Here is a 10,943-nt window from a genome sequence, read left to right as displayed (position 1 = left end):
GCATATGTGTGATCATGAGAGCTCTGGCAATAACATCCTTCTGCCCCTCACTTTTCCTTACCAAAGGCACACAGCTATGACAGGTACCTTGCTGTGTCACCACAGGACTGAGCACCATTACAAACCTCCCCCTCTGCACATACACATACACTTCTTAAAGAGACAAAACCTGCAGCCAGCTGAACAGTTTAATTATGCCATAATCCAGTCTCTGATAAGACAGTGTTAGCTAAGTGCCAGAGGGACTGTGGTGCTGGCAATCATGGCAAATGAAGCAGCAGAAACATCTTTGGAAGGACATCCAGCTGGTCCCCTTTCTGCAGTCTGTATGGGGAGAAAGAGGAAAGAAAAAACCCAACCTTCCCTCCTCCAAGGAAAAGAGTCCTTATCACTGTCTCTCCCTTGAGCAAAAAAGGGCCACAGTGGATAGAACAAATCTAAGGCAAGTGTTGGAGGGCTACAAGGCCAAGGTTAGGCTAAGCAATGCAAAGCTGCTCTGCCCCAGACCAGTCCTTACAGAAGACTGGGAGGAGACGCAGCCACAGTGGGGAGAGGCTGATAACCACTGCGCAGAGGGCAAAGCCACCGCCTGTTTCTCCTGCTCTGAGCAGTTACTGCTTCAGTCTGAGCTGAACATGTCCGGGTGAGCACCAGGCTCACGTGAAGGCGACACATCCAGCTAACAGTGCAAGTATGATCACAGAAAGAGTTCTCGGCTTCCCATTCTGGAGCTTTGCAGCAGGCCAGCTCCTGGAAAAGCCACCAAAACTTCCAGTCAGCATCCCCCAGTGCAGGACAGAGGCCATGTTTATCCCAGACAAAGCAAGGGAGCAGGAGAAGCCAAGAGAGCCTTCCAAGTCCAAACTGCCCACTGGCAGCCTAGGAGTACACAGCAAGTACCAGCGTGGCCTGCCAGCTGTGGGGCGTTACGAGCTCTCTGCAGAGCTGAACGGGACAAACTTGGCGTGCTTGGTTGGGGATGCTGGGGTCCGTCCATCTGCCTCCTCACTCAGCTTGAAGAACATCTCCTGCTCGCGCTTCTTTTGGTTCAGCTCATCCTCCAGGGCCTAAAGCGGAAGGAAAGGTACATAAGAAATGTATTTGAGATTGTGGAGCTATGGACACTGTCCTGTCCTCCCTGCTCACACCAAGGAGACACTACCTTCTTCCGTGGCCTCAGCTTGTCCCGCCACTCCTTCATGTGCTGGTTGTGGTTCTCATCCAGGGACTTAAGTTTCTGGGTTTCGTGCTCCATCAAGAGGTGACACTTTTCATTCTAAACACAGATGACAAAACAAAACACCCGTTAAGCAGCTGGAACTGTTGATCCAATGGTTGAACAGGACTTGCATCGGCCAGAGGCATTCAGAGCTCTGAGCCCCAGGGCATGTTTAAGCACAAAAACCTCTCAAGGCAGAACAGGGGGACATCAGTTCTGGCTCACTGACAGTCCCCTGCAGCCACTTCTTACATTATGCTCCTTGCACTGGAGCAGAAACAGCACACAGAGAGGTCAAGCCATTACGGATGGGTACCTGCAGCTGCTGGAGCTCGTTTGTGTTGCTCTCACACTGGGCCTGCATGTCCTTCATCTGTGTCTCGTGCTTCTGCTGCTGGTGCAGCCGCTCTGCTTTCTGCCTCTTCTCCTCCTGCTGAGCAAACTGGAAGAGAGAAAAGCAGGTGCCCGTGTAGGCAGCATTGCTCTGGTCTCTCAAGCCAATTAAGAGCCCAGCCAGCTTGTGCTATGAGGAAGAACAGAAAAGCCCCGAGGATGCTTCCCAACACGAGTCACGATGGGAGCAGTGCTGAAAAACACATCTGATGCCACAAAAGCAAAGACCTCTGACTCCCTGCAGCGAGTTAGAAATTTGGGAACTGTTGCCTTTTTCCAACTTCCCTTCTGCTGCTAGGGAGAAGTGCTTCACTCCCAAACCAAGCCTCAATCCCTATGCCTTTTGCAGGACCTGACCTGCTTTATCTTTTCCCTCTGCTCAGATGCACTCCCGCTGGAGTGGATGTGAAGGCTCTTCTTGTACATGGCCATGCGTGTCTTCCCTTCGCTCCGCTGGATTTTGGGGAGCCGGGCTTTCTCCTGCTGCTGCCGAATTTTCAGCTGCTCTAACATGCGCTGGTTGTATCGCTGCATTTGCTCCCTTTCCTGCAATGGCAGAGGGACAGGTATCAGAGGAGGAGGGACACTTCAGCCCAAGAAGAGAGTGCTGAGGAGACCAAAGACAGATGAAGAGCAGATCTGGGAGTTGCATGGAGGTGGCTGGTGACATTTCCAAGGGGACAAAAGGTGAGAGCAGCTACAGAACACACTGTGAAAGCAAAGGAGGGCTGGAAAGAAGCAAAACTGACTGAGATGTGCCAGTCTTCACTCACTGCTCTGGGAATCCACCATTCCACATATCAGACAGTGACACATTGCCAGAAGTGTCCTCAAAATTCAGAACTGCTTCTTGTATCCAAACGCATGCAGCACAGAATATACATCCCAAGCAAGCCAACCGATTCAAGCATTATTCTGGTCCATTTTCACAATGATAACCAAATCCCTTAACTTCGAACCCACCCTCCAACCCCCTCCTTGCAGCCTGGAAGAGAAACACCCTTTTGGGGACACCAAGTACTAGTGTAGGAAGGCACTAACTCTTCACCTTCTCGTGCTTCCGGAGCAACTCGTGCCTCTGGAGGAAATACTGGTCCTTCAGCTGCTGCTTGATGAGCTGGTGTTTCTCCTGTTGCTGATGCTCTTCGAGATCCCAGATGCACGCCTCCCGGTCTGAGGAATAGAGACGGGTCAGGAGAAAACCCACTATGGCCCCCAGTTTGGTCATACGCAGCATCCCAAGCATGAGCGATCCCTACACATGGGAGTAGTGCAGCAGATGTGGGGGGTGATCATTCACCTTTTGTTTTCCAAAAGAAATTGGTTGCAAACTATATCAGAGAATCATTTCTTGCAATTATGAAGCCTAATTGGTTCATATTTGTAAAGCGCTTTGAAGATTAAAGCACTAAGTATTATTATTGTTAAACATTTAGACAGGATCTGGCAAGGCTGTTTTTTCTAAATCTCATCCTGCCAGCTTGCAACTCTGTCACAGCATCTGTTGTGTGGGAAGAGCCAGCGTTGGATAAACCCATGGTTACAGCATTTGCTTTCCTCCTTTTCAGCCTCTGCCACCCACCTCTCATGAGCTGCTGCTTTTTGTTCAGGCACTCGCGTTCCTTGTCACAGATCTCTTTCTTGTTCTGGGCAGTTATATTCTTCATGGCAAGCTCCAGGTCCTCCTTCTGCTTAGCCAAAAACTCCTGTTCCTGGAAGAAAACAGCAGTACCACCATCAGCCCTCCTTCTGCTGCAACTTGAAAAGCATCTGATGGCATTTCAAAACTTGCCAATCCCTCAAGGAGGAAGCATGCTTCTGTCTACTATGTGCTTCCCAATCTTGGGATTGTGGCAACCTTCTCTCAGCCTTACCATGGTTTGTTTTTTCTGGGCGAAATCATCCATCTTCACCTTCATGTTCCCTTTGCGCTGCTGCCGTGGCAGCTTCTCAACCTCGTTCTTGACCTTTGGGAAGGGAAAGGAGGTTTGTCAGCAGGTACTTTTCAGCCAAAAACAAGCCCGCCCAATGTTGCTAAACAGATGGACCTCCGGAAACACCCAAGTATACCACAGAAAACCCAGAGCTTCCTGCTAAAAAGCCAACAACTGCTTCCCTCAAGATCTGCTATGGACAAGTGATGATGCTTTCCTGCAAGAAGCAGATGCAGGAAACCAGCTTTCCCCCATCCTATCCCCATTTTTACCTCCTTCTTCATCTGCTTCAGCTGCTCCAGGAATTTGACGTGCTCCCGCTCCTGCTCCAGGCGAATGCGCTTGGCCTCCTCCCGCCTGCGCAGCGAGTGATCTTGTTCCATCTTCTCAATCTGCTGCTTCTGCTGCCGCTCCAGGTTTTCCAGCTCAGTGTCATAGAACTTCTTCTTTGTCTGTATGGGAAGGGAACAGAGGTCAACCTCTGCCTCCTCTGCACTTCATTTCCTTCCAAAAGTTTAAAGAAAGAAAAAAAAAAAGGGGGGTGCGGAGGATTTGTCCTTGCATGAATTGAGCCTCTTTACTCCACACAGGACAGAAATTTCCAACTAACGCCCCATGAAGCACACAGAGCAGAGCCAGCTCTAGTGTGAGCACAAAGCGTTTTTGAATTTGCATTTCAGCCCTTTTTCCTTGCTTACATCCTGATCTGCAACATCCCACTGGGACCCACAGCCCTGGGCAAATATTAAAAGTCAGTGAAGCTCAAGCATAACAGTTCTTTCTATGCAGAGTGCTGGTTTTTAGCTAGGATAGAGCAACAGACGAGGATTTCCAAGTCTGAAGGTGGTGCACTGCAACAACGCCCTTGTGTCCGATCTCTCCCTCCCCGCAAGCAGCAGGGATAGAGCACCTGGGTGTCAACGGGAGCACAGAGAAAGGGAGAGGAAGCAGGGTTTGGGGCTTTTGCACATGGCACACGGAGAATAAATCTCACAAATGGGAAGTGACTTGCTATGATGGAAATTCACAGACGTGGCACGTCGAGACTTTAGAAATATAACAGAACACAAGGATGAGTGGTGGCTCCCAGCCTGCTGCAAGGGGATGGGGCAACCAGGCGCACACAGCAGGTGAATTAGTAAAGGGGTATTTAAAAGAGGGCTCATGAAAGCTTTAAAGGGACTTATCTACAAAATAATTTTATTTCCATCTAAGCTTCCCATGGAGGGATTAAGTATGTAAGCCCAGTTTATTCAATTTACGCTCAAAGACTTGCCAGTTTTCCTCTCTCACACCCTGACCATACTGCTTTCTTTTTAAGCAGCTTTTTTGAAATAAAGCAGCACATTGAACTGCTTCTCACAGCAGCCATGAACAGACACACAAGAAAAGATCATTAAAGACCAAAAGACCAGAACGACCCTTCCCTTGCTTCACCAAGCCAGGCAATGGCAGTCACTGCTTCCCAAGCTGCAGCCTGCATGTGCTTAATGCCCACAAAGTCTCCATCCTCCACAAACACATCCCATCCCTTGAAACCCAAAGGGCTTTCTCTGCTGTCCCTCTCCCTGCAGACACGATGTCCCAGGACTGCTGCAACCCAGAGAGCATTGCCCTGTGCACAGGTTGGCCAGGTGTCTGCGGAGGAAAAGTCAAACCAGCCCAGACCCAGGAGCATCCCCCTGCCTGTTCACGCACCGTCATCTCCTGCTCAAAGCGCCTGAGCATCTGCTCCAGCTGCAGCTGGTGCTTGCTGTTGAGCTGTGCCTGGTTTCGGTGCTCCTCCTTCTGAAGGAGACGCAGCTCCCGCAGCTCCTGGCGCCTGCAGAAGGTTAAAACGGAGGCAGAGACAAATACCGAGTCAGACAAGTTCAGAGGCATGGGCCTGAGCAGAGATGGCAGAATCAATGACCAGAGCACTTCAGCAGGGAATGAAAGCTGCACGGCCATCCCACAGTGCCCTGCCACTACAGGCAGGAGGTAAATGCCAACTGACTGATGTGCTCTCAGGCTCTGTGACACCAGAGCACTTCGAGGAAGCAGGATGCTAATTACATTAGCCACTGGCAAACCATCAGTTTTCACAGGTAGGGCCTATTAGCATTTACAGTTCCTCAAACAAGCCCTGTCAAAGCTCCCAAGGTGATGCTCCAGGCACCACTCTCCAAGTCAGCACCCAAAATACCTGGTTCTGCCCGCTGGGTTAGCACACACTGGGCTTTGAAACATAGCTTGTGTTGCCTTGGCCTGGCCCCTGTGCTCCGCACCCCTTCTTGCTCACGCCTATGTGTCAGAAAGGTCAGAATTTGGGAAAACTGCTCTATCTACAACGACAACACATCACTCCCCTCATCCAGCTTCACATTCAGTGAGAGGAAACCTCTGCTCAGACAGCTGCGTTTCAGCCTGTTTGCCATGTTTGCGCCTGATTGAGCTAGAAATCACTGCTGGACCATGCAAGAGGACCATCAGCAGCAGTTTTCCCACAGTGACCTCTGCTGCTGTGCATTACACAGAGTACAACCCTCTCCAGGGGCCCTCCTGGGAAAAGCACTTTGGAACGATTTCTTCTTTCAAAACAAACTCAAGCCCCATTAAATCAGCTGGTGCAGCATGATGTGCTCTCTTCTGATCTTGCCTTCAAATCAATACGTTGGCACGTTCCAAAAAGCCAGAAACAAGCCCCTTAAGTGCAAATCAAGATGCCAGGAGAGCTGATCGTGCCCGCTAGTTTGTCCCAAGGGAATAACCACTTCTTCCAAAAGGTGTTCAGGGACTCAATGCTTTCCAACTCAAGCATTTCTGTTTCTCCCCTCACCTCACAGATACGGAGTGGGCAGTATTTAAAAATTTAAAAAGACCCTCTTTCTAATGATGCCACCACACCCGAGAGTGGACCAGGAGAAAGCAGCTGTGCCTGCAAATTCCTTGTACACTTGAAGCATGCTTCTTGTGTTTTACTGGGGTTATATGCACTTCTCACACAAAAATGAGTTGTTAATGAGATTCCACATAGATCTGATATTAGGGTCTACGAATAACGCTGCTGCAGGAACACACAGTGCTTGGGACAGATGATATGCTCAGTGAGTCCCTCAGAGCAGCACCAGAGAGCCTAGGATAGGGATTCAAGCGAAAAAACAATTTTAATTATTTTAAGGGCTTTTTCATTTCAGTGCTTCTACTGATAGTAACAGAGCTAGAAACAGCAGTTTCTCTCCCTGAGAATAGGTCATGGAAGTTTGAAAGCTGCAAGATCCACAAAGGAGTCATAAAGGCTTACACAGGGAGGATACACCCATGAATATTAAGTGATGCTCAAGGAGTTTACGACTCCCTTGGCCTTTCTGTTAATGAAGTCAGAGGAGAGACAAGAACAAGACGAAGAGGAGGATCTTGAGAAGATTTCTGTGATTATTTCCATTGAGCCTGCACATCTACGGCCCTAGAGACACATTCAGTCATCTCCAGGGGACAGAGGCATCCACACAAGCTTCCCTCATCCCAGCCTTGCTGCATCTTATCCCTGAGATGCATCCCTCATTCCCCTGCATGCAAACAGAGCTCAGTGTGTGTGGCACAGTGAGCCCAGACAAGGAACGGCTAAAGGAAGTGATGTCCACACTGGACAGCTGTCCTGTCAAGTGGGACCAAGACAGAAACTGGGAGGACTTCAGGTCGCTCCTGGATTTGCTTGTGGAGAAGAAAACCCTGCCCTGCCCTCCTTCCATCCCAGTGACCCACTTGCCTGAGAAATCGCATCTCTTCATCCTTCTTTTCATCCTCACTGATGATCTTTGAGGTGGTGACGCTCACCTCTACTCCATCCACCACAAACTTGCGGGTGCGTTTCAGCGTCTTCTTGTGCATCCGGGAATCCTGCGTTTGGCAGGGGAGGAAAGGAGGAGGCCATGAAGCTGTTCCCTGGCTTGTTGCATGGGGTGTTATAGCTGGAAGCCTCAGAGCAATTTTGATGCCATCGTTAGTGAAGAACATAAACTGGACTAAACTATATGCAACTGGAAACTTCTTGGACTAAACTATAAGCAACTGGAAAGAGAAGCTGGTAATAAAATAACTTTGCAGTTTAGCCTGTGATAAAAAAATGTAATAGTTAATGTTTACAACCAGAACTGGTTTAACTCTTTGCTTCCCCTTCTCTTGCTGCAACCTGCCTGGCACCTGTGCATGCAACCCAGCAGCACCAGCACCACAAGCAAGGGCAGAGCAGGGGAGTTTAACCCCATGAAGCTAAAGCTGGGCAAGGAGCCTGGGTGAGGAGAGGACAGCACAGCCTGGGGCCCTCCACACCTCCTTGTGCACAGCAGGGACGGCAGCAGAGTATCTTTCCCAGGGCCCTTCAGCAGCATCACTCCTGGAAGACAGCTCTGCTTGAACACCTTGCTCGGAGAGATGGCATTTGTTCTGATCATTGCCTCTAGCTGGGGCAATTCAAACCATGACCTAACATGACCATCTCTTTGAGACTTACTCCTTGTAAATCCCAAAAAACTCCTTTCCCCATCTTGGGGACCCAACTGGGGAGAGCAATTCTACACGTGGCATCATATTCATCTTTGGCTGGCCTCAAAGTGACCAGGTGTCATGGGAAAGGCAGTGAGGAGGGGTGAATTGCTATGCAAGAGCATCACACTTCCCTCATTAGGGATCCACATTGATTGTGGGCTCCTGCAGGGGATGCTGGCTCTCACGCTCACAGCGGGAGATGGGAGGGGAGGAAAGGTTTGCCAAGAATGGTTTTCGGGCATGTTTCTGTGCCAGGAAGCTATCACTCATGCAGGCACTTGGATAAAGATCTTGTGCAACATATCACTCCACCCTCTCAAGTCACACACATTTCTTCTTCTGAAGCTCAGCAAATACCATTCCAGTTATTTTGCCTCTTACTCTAAGCCATGCTGACCTGGTCAGCCCTGGCTCGCAACCATTCCCAGCCTCCAGAAAGCCTGCATGTGCACACCCTCTCAAGGAAAGGATCTCAATTTCAGGAACTTGCCTAAGAAGGGAAAAAAACCCTCAGCCCTTGTTAACAGGGGTTTGCTGCCCTTCCTTCTCCACACTCTCTGCCCATCACTCACCTTCAGGGAGATGGAGCCGCTTTCTCTGTTGAGGGACAGGTCAGCAGACAGGGAGATGGTGAGGTCCATGCTTTCAGAAGCTGAAGTGCTGCCAGAATCTGAATCCCCTTTGGGCCGGCTGCTGGGGAATGGAGCTGGGGGGTCCAAGCTCCCATTGACAAGCTTCTCCTCCGTGAAGTTCTCCAGGTGGCCGCTCTCCGGTTGCTCCCCAATGCTCTTCCGCTCCTTGCTGCATAACCTGGGCTGCTTGTCCCCCTCTGTTGAGTTACCCAGGTGTCTGGGCTGCAAGATGATGTCTGGTTTGCCTTGGGTGGCCAAGGTGGCAGAGCTGGCAAGGCTTTTGGTGGAGTGGTTGCTATCCAGTTTGTCATTGTCACTGCTTATCCCTTCATCTGAGACCTTATTGCTCTGTCCATTTGCAGTCTCCTTGCTAGGCCCCACAGGCCCGTTCACTGCCTTGGGCAAGGAAGAGTCCAGAGGCTTCTCCCCATCAAAACTCAGCTGACTTGCCTCGGAGGGATCTCGCTTGTGCTTCCCAGGGGGCTGGAAAGACAGCGAAGGGAAAATGTTGGTTTTTGCACCACCGCTTTAACACAACTACAAGAGCTGCAAGTGCCCACACATCAGAGCAAAGTCACCCACAGCAAAAGAGGTATTGGGAGGAAATCTTCCCTTCTGGGACATCCGCCCTGGGATACTTCTATCTTTCTCCAGTTTTGTGGTCCCAAGGACTATGGACGCTGGCTGGAAGGAAACAGCACAACGGGGGAGCTCCAGAACCTGCAAATTCTTAAGAGGCAGCCTAGGACCTTGCATAGCAAACACCTTTTCCTGTGGATTAATCACTGCCCTTTGTCACAGATGAGGGGGGTCAAGGTGTATCCCCCAGCAAAGCTGCCCAGGCAGCCTTGGGATGGGCCCTGCCAAAAGCCTAGCTCAGGGGCACAGTTGCCCAGCTCCCTCCTAGGACTGGTGGTGCCTCACCACTGCACCCCATGCTGCTGGTGATGCTTCCACTCCAGCTTCTCCAGCCTGCAACAGGGTCTACTTTTCACTTTTTTTTTTTTTAATTATTTTTTAAATGTTTTTGCAAGCCTGCCCTGCAAGCAAGCAGCTGGGCCACGCACCAGCATCATTGATTCTCCATGCCCTTGGCAGTCACTGAAAACCAGCCTCTCCCTGGCCAAGCAACTGCTTCACCCTTCACCTGATGGGGCCCAGAACAGCTGTAAACCAACATTTTGGAGCCTAGAAAAGTTGCTAGGCTCTTTCCCCCACCACAGCCAGACTGGCAAACACCAGCACAGGGCCAGGGGCGCTCACCGAGGCAGACTCTGATGAGTCATCTTCTTCTGCTTCGTCCCGACTGTCCTCGATCTCTTCCATCACCTCGGCCTTGGCCTCGGCCACCAGCTCACGCAGGGCCCGGTTGCTGGTCACCTTGCTGACGAAGGGATGCTGAAAAGCCAAGCACAATGCACGCGAGTGAGGTGGCAAAAAACGGACCTTGTGAGCTGACAGCTTGCAAGTGAGCACATGGGGATAGCAAAAGCAAATACCACTTCTTGCTTTGAAACAACTACAAAGACCTAAGAATGTGGTTCTTGCCAGTATCATTAGGGTGAAACCCTGAGATGAATTTACAGATACGTGCTGCATGTATGAGGGAGAACATGAAAAAACACAATGCTGAGGTTAAATGCCAGCTCTGCACACAAATGCTCAAAGTGTGGTGCTCTGCAAAGCTGCTTTATTTCAATGTCCCCCAAACAAGAGCACCAGCTGCATTTAAATAAGGGGCTCTTGCTGCAGAGATGTCCCCCCTCACCGCAAGCAGGGTGCAGGTCCAAGCCCGCAGTGCCACCAGGAGCAGGGCAAGAGCCAGACTGCAGGATGCAGGGTGCAAACAAAGCACAGGATAAGGTTTAATTGAAATCATGCTTGAATTGGCCAGGAGGAAAGGAAAGTAGTTGAATTTAAATCTGGGATATCCAGATATAATCCAAGCTGGCTGTCATGTGGGCATTTACAGGCAATGGGAGCCATTTCTATTACAGCCAGTGTCCATAGGGGCTCTGCAGTATGCTCCAATGGGAAAAACATTGCTGATCCTTTTTGGAGCAATTTTAGTGGCTGAAAAGTACGGCAAACTTTTTAAACAAGACAAAAATTACCTGAAATGTATCTAGGACTCATCAACACTTTTTTGGTTTTGTTTTGTTTCCCTCCTTAAAAATCATGATGTACAGACATAGGTAGCTGGGACACTTGCAGAGCCAGGCAGACACAGGCGGCAGC

At 50.1% G+C, this 10,943-nt stretch overlaps 1 protein-coding gene across 1 annotated transcript in view; it reads right to left on the bottom strand.

The window, feature by feature from the left end:
• Positions 1-853: 853 nt before the first annotated feature.
• STK10 (serine/threonine kinase 10) overlaps positions 854-10,943 on the bottom strand; it is a gene marked incomplete at its 5' end in the record, with an annotated part of 32,127 nt that continues 22,037 nt past the window's right edge. The window contains 12 exons of the mRNA XM_010179728.1: positions 854-1,067; positions 1,163-1,276; positions 1,536-1,661; positions 1,970-2,158; positions 2,661-2,785; positions 3,195-3,324; positions 3,487-3,579; positions 3,819-3,998; positions 5,245-5,368; positions 7,295-7,425; positions 8,646-9,188; positions 9,969-10,103. Coding sequence (XP_010178030.1) covers positions 927-1,067; positions 1,163-1,276; positions 1,536-1,661; positions 1,970-2,158; positions 2,661-2,785; positions 3,195-3,324; positions 3,487-3,579; positions 3,819-3,998; positions 5,245-5,368; positions 7,295-7,425; positions 8,646-9,188; positions 9,969-10,103 — 2,031 coding nt within the window. The remainder of the gene's footprint in view (positions 1,068-1,162; positions 1,277-1,535; positions 1,662-1,969; positions 2,159-2,660; positions 2,786-3,194; positions 3,325-3,486; positions 3,580-3,818; positions 3,999-5,244; positions 5,369-7,294; positions 7,426-8,645; positions 9,189-9,968; positions 10,104-10,943) is intronic.

Source organism: Mesitornis unicolor, unplaced genomic scaffold (genome assembly GCF_000695765.1).
Source record: "Mesitornis unicolor isolate BGI_N332 unplaced genomic scaffold, ASM69576v1 scaffold38662, whole genome shotgun sequence".
NCBI lineage: Eukaryota > Metazoa > Chordata > Aves > Mesitornithiformes > Mesitornithidae > Mesitornis > Mesitornis unicolor.
The sequence above is the reverse complement of the archived record's forward strand: the minus strand, read 5'-3'. Positions and strand labels throughout refer to the sequence as shown.